Raw genomic sequence first — 14694 nt, 5'->3', positions numbered from 1 at the left:
GCTCTGCAGCTCCGTGCCTTTGGGAAGGACCCACAGCAGCGTGGGCGCCGGGGTCCCCGTGGCCGAGCAGTTGAGACTGATGGTGTGGCCCGCCATGGCCGTGATCTTCTCGCTCACGGGGTCGTGGAAGACGGGCTTCTCCACGGGCTCCAGGACGGTGAGCTGCACGATGAGCCTGGCCTCCCCGCCCTCGTTGCGGCCGATGCACACCAGCTGCACCGAGTCGGTCTTCCGCAGGCTCCTGATGTCCAGCGTGCCGTTCTGGTGCACGGTGATCCGGTTCCCGTAGTACGGGGCGGGCAGAATGACGCCCTCCGGTAGCGCCCACAAGACCTTGGGGGTGGGGATGCCTTCGGCCTGGCAGTCGATGAGCTTGCGACCCCCTCCGGCGGCAACCTCCCGCACCGTGGTGATGGCGTTGGGGTTCCCGTTGATCTTGGGCGACTGGACGTTGACGTGAACCCACACGGTCTTCCTGTCCTCCCCCGCGCTGTTCCTGACCAGGCAGGTGTAGTTGCCGCTGTCCGACCGCTGGGCTTTCTGGATGAGCAGGGTGCCATCGCGATAGATCTGATACTTCTCGGAGGACGTGGGGACCAGTCGGTTGGTTGGGGACAGCCAAGTGACACTTGGCATGGGCTCGCCTTTGGCTTCACAGGCCACCATGACCACGTCCCCGTAGGGCACCTGGACCATGGAGTACGTCTTGTTCCGGATGGCGGCCGGCTCCGTCACCACCTTCACACGCACCCGCATCTCATCCTTCCCCACCTGGTTCTCGGCGAAACAGGTGTAATCGCCTTCTTCCCTCGGGCCCACCTCGTTGAAGTAGAGCGTCCCGTTGTTGAAGACGACGTAGCGCTTGGCCCGCCCACCACTGTCGTCGGACTGCATGGAGGAGCTGACCAGACTCCCGTCGGGAAGGCCCCAGGAGATGTCGGGGTTGGGGAGCCCGGTGGCCACGCAGTCCACTTTGAGATCACCGCCGTAGAAGACCTGGTGGTCGTTCTCCTCCTTCTGCTCGATCTTGGCGGGCTTCATCACCACGTTCACCTGCAGCACGATGTAGTCGTCACCCACCTTATTCCGGGCCACGCACAGGTAGTCCCCGGCGTCTTTGTTGGTCACGGACTTCACCACCAGGGTGCCGTTGGTGAACACCTTGACTCTGCTATCGAAACTGGCAGGGAAGAGAAAGAGGAAGAAAAGCAAGCAGGCGTCAGTCTCTCCGATGTTCCATGTTGGCTTTCCCTCATGGGGAACGAAACAAAGTCGGGGGTTCTGACAGCTCCCGGAGGGGGCACTGTTGCTACAGAATGGACAACGGTCTTTGCATGGGAGAGGAGACTTGCTCCAATGCAAACATGATTTGCCGCAAGTAAGAACTCTTTGGCTAGCGGGCAACATGTGGCAATGTGGTTGAGGCACTGGATTCCCACATGGCCCACCGTGGTTCAAGCCACCAGACATGGTGGCTTGAAAATCACGCTGGCTGTGCATCTGTGCATGCCCCAACTCCTAAGAGGAGAATGGAGGAGAAGGGATTGTGAAGTGGCCATTCCCCCTGGGGGTGATCTCTCACTTGCCTTCTCGCTGTCTCCAGTGAGCACGTGCACCCTACATCAAAAAATTTAAAACCCAAAAGAAAAAAAAAGAGAAAAGAGAAGAGAAGAGAAGGAAGAGAAGAGAAGAGAAGAGAGAAAGAAGCGAAGAGAGAAGAGAAGAGAAAAGAAGAGAAGAGAAGAGAGAAGAGAAAAGAGAAAGAAGTGAGAAGAGAAAGAAGAGAAGAGAGAAGAGAAGAGGAGAGAAGAGAGAAGAGAAAGGAGAGAAGAGAAGAGAAGAGAAGAGAAGGAAGAGAAGAGAAGAGAAGAGAGAAAGAAGCGAAGAGAGAAGAGAAGAGAAAAGAAGAGAAGAGAAGAGAGAAGAGAAAAGAGAAAGAAGTGAGAAGAGAAAGAAGAGAAGAGAGAAGAGAAGAGAAGAGAAGAGAAGGAAGAGAAGAGGAGAGGAGAGAAAAGAGAAAGAAGAGAAGAGAGAAGAGAAGAGAAGAGAAGAAAAGAGAAAAGAAAAAAGAGAAGAGAAGAGAAGAGAAGAGCAAAGCAAAGCAAAGCAAAGAAAAAAGAGAAAAGAAAAGAAAAGAAAAGAAGAAAAGAAAAGAAAAGAAAGAAGAAAAGAAAAGAAGTCCTTGGCTGTATTTGATCTTAATCTGGGCCAGCCATCGAATCTGGATTGTAAAATACATCGGAAGACTTCAGGCCTGGGAGGGTTGGAAGGTGACACAGTGCAAAAACATGACATTCTTCAAGGCTGGCCCACGTGGGAAGGTTCTGGATTCAAGCCCAGAGAGCTCACAGAATACATACCGGTAATGTGTGTGTGTTCCTGATCTCAACTGGCTGAGGTTAGGAGTGGATTGTAAGGTCTAGACTCTGTTGGGAAAGGCCAGCAGGTAGCATGGTGGTTAAGGCTCTGGACTCCCACGTGGCCAACCACAGTTCAAGACCTGGACCCAGCAGCTTGAAAATCACACCAGGCACATGTATGTGTGTGTGTGTGTGTGTGCCCCAAATCTCAACTGGATAATGAAGGAGAAGGGATTGATCTGTGGCCATCTTCCCCTGGGGTTTGATTTCTCACTTTCCTGCTCTGTCTCTCTCTCTCTCTGTCTCTCTCTGTGTCTCTCTCTTTCTCTGTCTCTCTCTCTCTCTCTGGTGAGTGTATGTGCCCTATGGCAAAATGGCAAAAAGAAAATAAAATCCCGTTGTGTTGCTGTTTCTCTCTTTCTCTCACTCATGAGAGAAATAAATAACCTTGCAATAGACAAACACAATTTCTTTTTCTTTAAGTCATTTTTTGTATTATTGTTATTATTATTTCACATGAGTTTTGCCAGAGAAAGAGAGAGGGAAAGTGAGAAAGCAAACTATCAGGTCTGGGATCCCACATGACCAGCTGTGTGGTTCAATTCCTGGACCCAGTGACTTGAAAAGCACTGCTGGGCGTGTGTGTGTGTGTGTGTGTGTGTGTATGTGTGTGTGTGTATGTGTGTGTACCCCAAATCCCAAAAGAATGGAGGAGAGAGGATTGCAGTGTAGACATACCCCTGGGAGGGGGGGGTGCTTTCTCATGTTCCCTCTCTTTCTCGCTCTCACCATCTCTCTCTGGTAAGTATATGCACTGTACAGCAAAACTTTATAAAAAAGCAAAACTGAATGGCATTCGCTAGCCAAAATACCATGTCAGCTCTCTTTCCTCCAGGTGAACTCCGAGAATCTCTAAGTTAGTAGCCGAGAAAGCTCTTCCGTTAACGACAACAACAGGAAGAGAACAGTAGAAGGACCTTCACTCTACACATGGTGTTCTTACACACAGGGGCAGACCCTTGAGTCGTTCAGAACTCACGTTTTCAATAACCCCGTGAAAAGATCTGAGACAGTCTCACTGTAAGAAGGTCTGTGTGAAATTCTTGTTTACATACACGCTACAGAGGTGACCTGTGGGAGGTGTCTTCCTTGAGTTTTAATCTAGGGATATTTCACTGAATGTTTCTTTTTCTTTTCTTTCTTTCTTTTTTCTTTCCCTTTTCTTTCTTTCTTTTTTTTTTTTTTAAGAGATTTTTGCTATAGGGCGTGTGTGCTTGCTGGAGAGACAGAGAGAAAGCAAGAAATCATCCCCCCAGGAGGGATGGCCATGTCACAATCCCTTCTCCTCCATTCTCCTCTTGGGATGCACACACGCACACACACACAGACACACACACACACACACACACACACACATACAGCGTGCGTTTTAAGGTGCTATATCTGGGACCTGAACCAAAGTTGAGCGTGTGGGAGTCCAGCAACGTAACTATTCCACCATCTGCTGGTCCCCACACTGCATACTTCTAATGGCATGTCCAGAAGAGAGTGACAGTGTAAGTTCCTCCCCTTATTTCTTCCAGGAGAGAGAAAGAGAGAGAGGCCACCAAGGGGATCTTCCAACCACAATCCACCTGCAGACTCAGCTAGCTGGGATCCCAGGTACACACATGTCCCCCACACGTACAGAGAGACCTTGGCATGGGAACTCAGAACCTCCCCTATGCTGTGAGTTCTGCCTGGAGTTTTGAGTGGGTATCTGCCACCATGGCTAGCCAAACTCTCAGTAATCTTAAGAAAAACAAACAGGGACCAGCAGTTAGCGTAATGGCTATGTCGCTGAACTCCCATGTAGTCAACCGTGGTTCGTGTCCCAGACCCGGTGACTTAAAACTCACGCCGGGCACATGTGCGTGTGTACCCAAGATCCCAAGAGGAGAACGGAGGAGAAGGGGTTGCTGCATGGTCAATTGATTTCTCGCTTTCTGTCTCCCTGTCTCTTTCTGTCTGTCTGGCAAGTGCACATGCCCTATAGCAAAAACCTCTCCAAAAAAAAAAAAAAAAGAAAAAGAAAAACAAACAAACAAAAAAAACCAAGTCCATTTGGGCCAGTCCTACTGCATAGTGGTTAAGGTAACCAGATCTTACTTGGCTAACCAAGGTTCAAATCCCAGCCCTGGTGGTTTGATAAAAGACAGCAAATGGTATATCCATTACATTGCTGGATTCCCACATGCCCAACTGCGGTTCAAGTCCCAGACCTAGTGGCTTGAAAATCATGCCAGGCATCTATGCATGAGTGCCCAAGATCCTGGAAGCAGAATGGAGAAAGGACTGCAGCATGACCTTCCCCCCCCCGGTAGGTGATTTCTCACTTTCCCTTTCACTGTCTGTCTGGTGAGCATACGTGCCCTAAGGTAAAAACCTCTTAAACACACACACACACACACACACTTCGTGTGTATCTGTATGTGTGCCCAGATCTGAAAGGATGGAGAAATGGAGAAGAAAATGCAATGAGACCCCCCCTCCCATTGGGGGATGCTTTCTCTCTCGCTGTCTCTCTTTGGTGAGCTCACAGACGGAAAATAAAAACAAAAGAAAACGGTGTGCAATTGAATCCAGCCTCATCGCTGTTCATAAAAGCAATGACTCACCATGACTGAATAAACTGCATTGTTGGCGGTAAATGAGAATCAAGGTAGCATTTATTCCTTAAGTAATTTCATAAGGAGGGAGCCAGGCAAAGACATGCAAATGTGCCCTGCCATGTGAATCAAAACTATTTGCCCAGTAGCTTGTGTCTGTAAACATGTTGAGGTTTTTATACCTCTGATCCTTTCTCCAACTTGTCATCAGATTCAACCGAGCAAATCTGGAAAGAATACATGCCTATGAATCGTGAGGGATTTGGCACCAAGAAACGGCAGTATTTTTTAAAAACTCCCAACATGTAAACAGGGCAGAAAGCCCACACTGTGAGAAAACTCACATGGGCTGTTGAAAGACATTTTGCCAAGAATATAGTTAGAATGTCTTAAGAATGAAGCCACAGACATAATGACTTCTAATGTATGCAGCGTTTACTACACAGATAACTAGAATGGCTCAAATTTATCCTAGAATTTCATCCTTTTTTTAATCTATGTATTTTAATGTGCTAGAGGGGGCGTGCTCACCAGAGAAAGACTGAAAGATAGAGAGGAAAAGTGAGGAATCACTCCACATGGAGGATGGTCACATCACAGCCCCTTCTCCTCGATTCTCCTCTTGCGATTTTGGGCACACATGCACACATGCCTAGCGTGAATCTCGAGCTTCCTGTCCGGGACTCGAACTGCACAATCAGCTATGGAGGATCTAGTGCCTTAACCTCTACGCTCCCTGCTGGCTCACCTTGTGTATTTAAAAATATTCCTGCCATGTGGGCAGAGCCCAAAGCCCACATGTTGAGAAAAGTCATGTGGGTTGTCTAACGACACTTTGCCAAAAATACATTGAGTCGTTGGAAACATCATGACCCATTTTTGCATAGAAAAACATAGAAAAATATGTCATGACTTTTCCAACAACCCAGTAGTTAGAATTTTTTAGGAATGAAGCCACAGGGACCAGCAGTTAGTGTAATGGCTATGTTACTGGACTCCCATGTACTTGACCATGGTTCGAGTTCCAGATCCGGTGGCTTAAACTCACACTGGGCATGTGTGTGTGCATGCCCAAGATCTTGAGAGGACAATGGAGGAGAAGGGACTGTGGCATGACCATCCCCCCAGGAGATGATCTCTCTCTCTCTCTCTCTCTCTCTCTCTCTCTCTCTTTCTGGTGAGCGCACACACCCTATAGCAAAAATCTCTCCAAAAAATAATAATAATGAAGCCACAGAGATAACGACTTCTAACGTATGTAGGATTTAATACAGACATACCAACAGAATGGTTCAAACTCATCCCAGAATTTCATTCTGTTTTTAAAAAATTTGGTAGAGGGTGTGTGTGCTTGCCAGAGAAAGACAGACAGAGAGTAAAACTGGGAAATCACCCTGCATGGAAGGTGGCCACATCACAATTCCTTGTCTATTTCTCCTGTTGGGATTTAGGACACATATATGCATGCACCCAATATATTGTTCAAGCCACCATGTTCAGGACTTGAACCACACAGCTGACCATGAGGGATCTAGCCATGTGAATTAACATGCCACCAAATGGCCTAGAGTTTATTCTTTTATGGTCATCTGTTGAACCCTGGCACAGCAGAATTGGTGAAAAACACATCTCAAATGGACTCACTTCTGTTCAGCTGGAAGAGACCTCAGGGTTAAATTGGGGTATGTGGTATTCATGACTCATGGTGTCTAACCCTGAAAGCACATCACAGACATCTAAAGTTTGAAATGTAGCCTGCAATGAGGCCGTAGCATTTGAGAGAAAGTGAACTAATATGGAAGATGTAATGGTGAGTGAAACAAGCCAGGCTATGAAAGAGAAGCACTGTATATCCCCACTCAATATATACTGGATGTCTGCACTCTATGGCAGACCCTGAAAAACTGGAAGGCATGAAGGCATGGAGAGCAGTTATGGATCTCTGGTGAGACTGAGGAGAGGGGTTAGGTAATAGGGAACAAGAGGGAGGGAATCAAGGGAAAGAAAAAACCAAAACTTTTAATGGATGGAAAAATGAAAAAAAAATTGTTGATGATAATGCATATGGTAATATCTGGGATGGGATTAATATGCAGTATACTTATACCCACATAGTCCATTTTGTATGCTGTGAAGTAATTAAATATTTAAAAAATAGTAAGAGAGCTCAGCAGATGGTAGAACGATTCCAATGCTAGACTCCCACATGGTGGACTGCAGTTCAAGTGCAGGACCCAGTAGTTTGAAACTCACACTAGGTGTGTGTATGTGCGTGCCCAAGATCCAGGAAGGAGAATGGAGGAGAAGGGTATTTTTAAAATACCATTAAAAATATAATCCTATGAGGACCAGCAGATGACATCATGGTTATGTTGCTGGACTCCCATGTAATCAAGTGCCAGACCCAGTGGCTTAAAACTCATGCTGGGCACATATGCGTGCATGCCCAAGATCCCAAGAGGAGAATGGAGAAGAAGGGATTGCAGTGTGGTCTCCCCCCCCCCAGGAGGTGATTTCTCACTTTCTGTCTCTCTGCCTCTTCAGTGAGCGCATGTGACCTATAGCAGAAATCTCTCTTTAAAAAATAAGTAAAAAGCACACACAGGATATACCCCCTGTGCACATTCGTCCTAGAGAGGACTCATGTCCTTCTGGCTACCAGACGTGTCCCTAACTCACAAGAGGAGGCCAGGAGCCCAGGAATTTATGGCAAGGCATGGAGGTGGACACATACCTGAAAAATGCATCAATCATCCGCTTGGATGGCAGCCTCCAGAGAATACGTGGCCAGGGGTCCCCTGAGGCACTGCAGTCCAGCCTCAGGGTCCCTCCGTACCTGACATCCGTCCTCCGTGGGGAGGTGCCAGTGATACGAGCGTTGGCGGCTGTGCGCTGCACGGTCAGCTGCACTGTCCTGCGGGCGCTGCCCACCAGGTTGGTGGCCACGCACTCATAGCGCCCACTGTCCTTGGGCATGAGGTTGCGGATGTACAGTGTCCCGTTGGGGAAAACAAACAAGTTCCCATGGATGAACTGCGAAGGGCGGATCTGGGTCCCGTCCCAGAGAACCCAACGCACGCTGGGCGGTGGTGCAGCCTTGGCAGTGCAGTGAATTTGAATGGTCAGCCCAGGGGGCAGTGAGATGTTCTCCAGCTTCTCTTGGTGAATAACAGGGGGCAGAGCAGCCACGTGGAGGCGGATGGCCAGGCTGTCGGCTCCCGCTGCGGGGCTGGCCACACACTTGTAGACACCTCTGTCTGAGAAGGACGCCTCCTTGATGGACAGACTCCGGTTTTCATGCAGCGTGATCCGGCCCTCCACAGGTGACACAGTCTGCCACACCCTGCCATCTGGGAAGATCCAGGAAATTTGGGGGGCCGGCGTCCCCTTGGCCAAACACTCCATTGCAATGGTGTCTCCCAGGTAGACCGTGACATCCTGGTAATGAGAGGCTAGGATTTGGGGCTGCTGTACTGTAACGGACAGGAGGACCACCATTCTGTCCACCCCGTGCAAGTTTTTGGCAGTGCACATGTACTGGCCACGATCCTGCACCTGCACCTTCCGGATGACAAATGTGCCGTTCTTGAGGACTTCAAACCGTTGAATCCTTGTGTTAGGAGTCATGAGAGCCCCTGAAGAACAACAGCACATACAGTGAGCTGTGATACAAACTGCATCCTGTCAGAAACAACCAAAGCAGCAATTCTCGTTACATAATCGAATCCTCCTTGCTATGTGCAAAGCAGCAAGAGTGGACAATCACGGCATTGCAAACTGACAGCACATTGAACTATCGCTTCTCCCCTGTCAAGGAGACTGTTAGCAAAAAGACAAAAGAAAAGCATGGACGAATGGAACAGAGGAAACTCTGGTTCACTGCTGGCGGGAATGTGAATCAGGACAGTCATTGTGGAACACACTATGGAGGCTGGTTCTTCAAAAAGCAGAAATAGAATTACCGTATCAGTCAGCAATCCCAGGTCTGCTTGTATACCCAAAGGACATGAAAACATGGTGTCGAAGGGGTAACTGTACTCTCAATCTGTTGTACTGTAGCGTTATGTGCAGGATCCAAGACACAGAATCAATGTCAGTGACCACTCACAGATGAATGACTAAAGAGAATGTGTGGGGGCCAGCAGGTGGCATGGTATTTAAGGTGATGGACTCCCACATGGCTGACTGGGTTTGGAGTCCTGGGTCTAACAGCTTGCTTTCTCACTCCACCCCACCCCCACCCTGTCTCTCTCTCTCTGGATACATTTTAAAATAATATCATAGAAACCAGCAGATGGCATAATGGTTAAGTCATTAGACACACATAGTCTACCGCAATTCAAGTCCTGGACCCCGTGGCTTAGAACTCACATCATATGCATGTGCATGCATGCCCAAAATCCCGAGAGGCGAATGGAGGAGAAGGGATTGTGGTGTAGCCATCACCCCTGGAGGGCAACTTCTCACTTTCTGTCTCTCTGTGTCTTTCTGTCTTTCTGGTAAGCACACACTCCCTATAGCAAAAAAAAAATCTCTCTCTAAAAAATAAATAAATAAATAAATAAGAATAAATAAGAATAAATCGTTTTTAAAAGAGAATGTGCATGCATGTGTCTCTGTGTGTTTTAAAACACACATATAAATATATGTACACACATATTTGTATTCTACCGCATGGACATGTACATATACATAAATACATACATGCATATTTGTGTGTGTGGATATACACACACATACAAATGTATGTATACAAGCTCTTCTGCATCTTCGTATGCATGTGTATATATGCATATATATACATATTTGTGTGTATGTATATATACAAGCGCTTCTGAGTCCTTGGCAAATAACATTCTCCAGGTTGGGAGTCTTGCCATTGGATGAAGTTTTCAGACCCTGGAAGCTGTCTATAATCCTCATGCACTAGAGAGACTCATGCTTCCTTTCAAGGTATCTGCATACATACACACACATATACACATACATACACACACAGAGAGTATGCTATTGTGTGTGTGTATATATGTATGTGTACATATATATATATATATAAACCAATATTGTACACATGCATATATGTACATGTGTATTGCAACATACTACACAGATACAGATGTGTGCATTCCATTGTTTGCGTACGTGTCTATAAGTATACATGAGGAACAAATGGTCAATTTAATGGCAGTCCACTGCAGAATGGTTGGCCTCACCCGACTGGAATATAATAGATTTCTGGGTTTATGTGGTAGAGCCCTGGAAAACCCTCAGCTTCAGCAGGTCCTCCTTCCGTTCCTGGGTCTGGGCTCCACCCACAGGCTATCCGCTGAGTTCTGACAAGCTCCCCTGCGTGTTTGGAGAATAACATTCTCCACAGAGGGCATCTGGCCATTGGATGAAGGTTTCAGACCCTGGAAGCTCTCCATAATCTTCATCTCCCCGCCCCGGTGACCTCCTTCCCCATGGTAGAGACAATGCGGTCCCTAACGGGTGGGTTATTCCAACACAGAATGGTCCGTGAAACCCGGTCACGACTCTGGTATGTTTGCGGAAGCCATGAACACACCACTGCTTCCTGACTCCTTCAAAATCAGTCTCAGGCCACCCAGTGAGTCCGTGTGGCCTTGAAGGTCTTAGAGAGTGGCTCTGGGTCAGGGCTGGCATGACCTCCCTACCTCCCAGGCAGTGCAGCTAAGAAGGTATCTGCCTTTGTGCTGGAGCCCTCCTGAATGGCAGGAGATTTCGGGCATGGACGCCGACCTGCAGACCTTCAGCCATGGAGACAGTTTTCTTTCCAGGCATTTTATGATGCAGAGGTAGTGTTTGTTTATTTCTCATGGTTCGGAGTGGTAAGACTGCTAATATTTAGCAATTGCCCTGGGGCAGGTATAAGATGCTCTTGCATTTCTTGCCAATGCCCAAATGAAAGTGCTAATTTGGTTTAGTTGGGAGGCACAGGCTTCCAGATAAACTGAGGTTTCATGCAGCTCTAAGACAACAGAGCACAGCCATCTACAGACAGGTGTCCGGCTCTTCTAAGATGCTTTCCAGGGGCCCGGGGAGAGTCAGGTCTGCAAACACTCATCTCGCTGTAACAGATGGCTCTGGTCTGGTGATCAGGTGCTCACGTCCTGATCCAGCATAGCATCAGCAGGTACACAGCAAGGCTTTCCTATTGCGTCATTGGGTTAACCATGAGGCATCCTTGCATAGAAAAGCATGTCATGACTTTCCTGATGACCTAATACATTTAGACTAAAATCAGACGTTTGTTTTCTATAGACTCTAAATGTGTTTGAGACAAAGACTTGCATATTTAAACAATTACTAACCTAAAAATCTTTTTTTTTTTGAGAGAGAGAGAGAGAGATGTTTGCTATAGGGCACATGTGCTCACTAGAGAGACAGAAAGCGAAAAATCACCCCCTAGAGGGGATGGCCACGCCGCACACCCTTCTTCTCCATTCTCCTCTCTAGATTTTGGGCACACACGCACACGCACCTGGTATGAGTTTTAAGTCACCAAGTCTGGGATTCTAACCACAGTCGACTAGGTGGGAGTCCAGCGACCTAACCATTATGCCATCAGCTGGTCCCTAATAACCTAAGATTGTCTTTCTTTTTCTTTTTTTAAATGATTTTATTTGGCTTTATTTATTTATTTTAATTTGACCAGAGAAGGAGAGAGTGAGAGAGAGAAAGAGAGAAAGAGGGAAAGTGAGAAAGCAAGTTGGCAGGTCTGGGACTCCAACCGCAGTCAGTCACGGGGAATGGGAGTCCAGTGTCCTTAATCACCATGCCATCTGCCAACCTCAATAACCTAAGAATTTCTAAACCCATCTATAAATCCAGAATCCATCACCTCCAGATGTCCCACCTTTTGGGGCCAGGCCAATGAAAAGATGTCTAATGCTGATTAATAACTCTCCTACACTCAGATCTGAATGCAAGAACTGTCCCATCTGAGCGTCCCAGGAGATACCGCAGAACCGTGCTGAGAATAAACCACTGCAATTGTCATTTCCACAGGGTTTGCTTATTTCTGTCGACATAGCTATGGAGGTGACACCAGCTCACTCTTCCATGCAATGAGACAGAACTCTTTAGCAGCCAGAGCTAGCTCACAAGGGAGAAGACTGCATTTGGACCTGACTCCTGGAGGGTCAAAGATTGTGCCTGAAGGTCTTTTGCCGGACATGACCCAGGGATACTTTGCAATACCCCGTGACATGGAAGAGCCTACGGATTAATACCAGTGGGGTATTCTGACCCATTGGAAGAATGGATCCCTTCAACAGCATAACTCTTTGAGAATGACAACCACATGTGCATCCCCCGTTTGCTACTGCAAGCAACCTTCATTATTAAATCATTGCAAAAACAGACAACTTCCAATGCTGAGCTGATCAAAGTAAATCACCCCCCTCGGCTATGATCTTTTGTGAATCTCTGGGAACTTGTCGAGCTTCCAGGGTTTGGGAGATACACATAAGCAAAGAAAATACATTGCTCCTCCATGTAAGAAGATAACTCCTTTGTGGAATATCCAAATGGAGAGAAAGAAATGAACAAAACAAGCCAAAGACCTGTAAGCAGGATCCGAGGGGAGGATAGCATTGTGTTTAGAGAGGGGAAAAAAAGGGGGGGATGGCCTTTTATAGAGGCTGTGCTTCTTAGCTTTTATTTTCTTTGAGTTCCTAAAAGTGGTTTTGCCACTGGATAGCACAGAGGGTCGATTTACTCAGCGGAGTATTTATTGTGCATCTTGGAACTTCAAACATCGGGCAGTGTAGACCGTTGTTAGGGTCTGAATTTTGAATGGCATCCCCTCCCCCACACAGCACAGGTGCTTGCCAGAGAGAGGCAGACACAGAGTGGGAACATGAGAAATCACCCTCTAGGGAGGATGGTCATGCTCCCTTCTCCTCCATTCTCCTCTTGGAGTTCTGGGCACACACGCGCAAGAGCTTGGTGTTTTTCAAGCTACCGATCCAGGACTTGAACTGTGGCACTGGCCATATGTGATTCAGCCTCTTAACTACCACTCCACCTCTGACTCACCTCCCCACATTTTTCTGTTGAACTCCTAATAGCTAGGAGGTTCAGAAGGTGACTATGTTTGGAGACAGTATCTTTACATCAAGAATGAAGTTAAAAATGAGGGCATTCGTTTGAGTGCTAATTCAAGCAGGATTTGAGTTCTTACAAGGAGAGGCGAAGACGCAGACCCACACGGAAGGATGAGCACGTGGGGACAGAGAAGACGGTGTCTCCACAGCAAGGAGAGGGCTCAGGAGGAACCATCTCTGCCTAACCTGGACCTCAGACTCCAGCCTCCAGGATAGGGAGAGGATAAATATCCGTGTTTTATTTTATGTTGTTTACTTTTTATTTCCATTTCTTGTATACATTCAATCACATGTGTCACTTAGCTTGTAACGCGAATGTCCCCAACATGAATGCATTTGCCACCAGTCCAACTGGGAACACTATGCATGTTATCATCATGTTAAACCTCCAACCCAAGGGGTTGCATTACGGCAGCCTGAGAAAACTTACAGAACCTTATCTGTAGGTTCAAATCAGAGCAGCACCTTGTCAGTGCTGAGGTCAGAGGTTGATCTCTGACCAAGCTGGGGTTACTGTTGCAGGCCAGTAGGATAAAAGGGATTTGCAAACTTTCCTTCAACCCTATTGTACCCCAACATGGGTGGTGAAAGTTTGAGTCCTGGACCCAACTTGGGGTAGGGGAGAGGATCCCTCATAGAATATCTCAAATCCTAGTTGATGCACCATGCAAAGGACCCATTCAATGTTTTTCTTGGCTCCATTAAAAGTGCATGTCCAGGACCAGCAAGTGGTGGTTAAGGTCACTGGACTCCCCCATGGCTGACTGTGGTTCAAGTCCCAGATCTGGCAGCTTGCTTTCTCACTTTCTCTCTCTCTCTCTTTCTCTCTCTCATTCTGTCCCACTCTCTGGTCAAATTAAAATAAATAAATAAAATAAAGTTAAATAAAGTAATTATTTCTAAAAAAGAAAGAAAGAGAGAGAAGAAGAAGAAACATGCTTGAAAGTAAGGTCTCAGATGCCCTCTCCCATCCTACCCACTCATCCTTTGCCCAGAGGCTCTGCTTCTACAGGGAGCCACTGAGTCCAGGCACGTCCTCCTAGAAAAGCTCGAGGTACAGTGGAGACACCGAGACACCTTACCTGTGGAAATCTTCGTCCAGGTGACGAAAGGCTTGGGCTTCCCCGTCGCCTCACAGGGAAACACGGCATCCGTCTCCGCTGTGACCGTCACGCTCTGCGGGAACTGGGTGACGATCTGTGGCTTCTCCCCAAGCGTCCAGAATTGAGAGTCTGGGGGTCCCCCGGCAAACAGCTTTTGACGGAAGCCCCCCGAGGACGTGACGAAGGGGACGGGACTCCGCGTGGAAGAGACCGAGGGCATGTTCCGTAAGTGGGTGGAGGGTGATTCTGTGGTCTGAGGGGCGCGCCACAGCGGAGGAGCCGGAGGGCCAAAATCTACGTGGGTGATGCCCTGGGAAGGGACCCTATGGTAGGGACCTCGGTGAGCGTTGGTCTGTCTTGTCACTGGGCCAGAAGACGTGGGTGTCGGAGGCTTCAAAGTGACCCCCAACTGAGGGAAAGAGAGAGTCTTGTTGACAAAGAAAGGGAGTCTTCC

General features: G+C 47.7%; 1 protein-coding gene across 1 annotated transcript in view; it reads right to left on the bottom strand.

Moving 5' to 3' along the window:
• The window catches only part of MXRA5 (matrix remodeling associated 5), a 34187-nt gene that overhangs the window by 1971 nt on the left and 17522 nt on the right, over nt 1-14694 (bottom strand). Inside the window, exons 6-8 of the mRNA XM_014583904.2 lie at nt 14220-14694; nt 7743-8643; nt 2-1180 (exon numbers count right to left, since the gene is read on the bottom strand). Of these exons, the coding sequence (XP_014439390.1) occupies nt 2-1180; nt 7743-8643; nt 14220-14694 (2555 nt within the window). The remainder of the gene's footprint in view (nt 1; nt 1181-7742; nt 8644-14219) is intronic.

The sequence above is a fragment of the Tupaia chinensis genome, unplaced genomic scaffold (genome assembly GCF_000334495.1).
Source record: "Tupaia chinensis unplaced genomic scaffold, TupChi_1.0 Scaffold145072_1, whole genome shotgun sequence".
Taxonomy (NCBI): domain Eukaryota; kingdom Metazoa; phylum Chordata; class Mammalia; order Scandentia; family Tupaiidae; genus Tupaia; species Tupaia belangeri.
The sequence above is the reverse complement of the archived record's forward strand: the minus strand, read 5'-3'. Positions and strand labels throughout refer to the sequence as shown.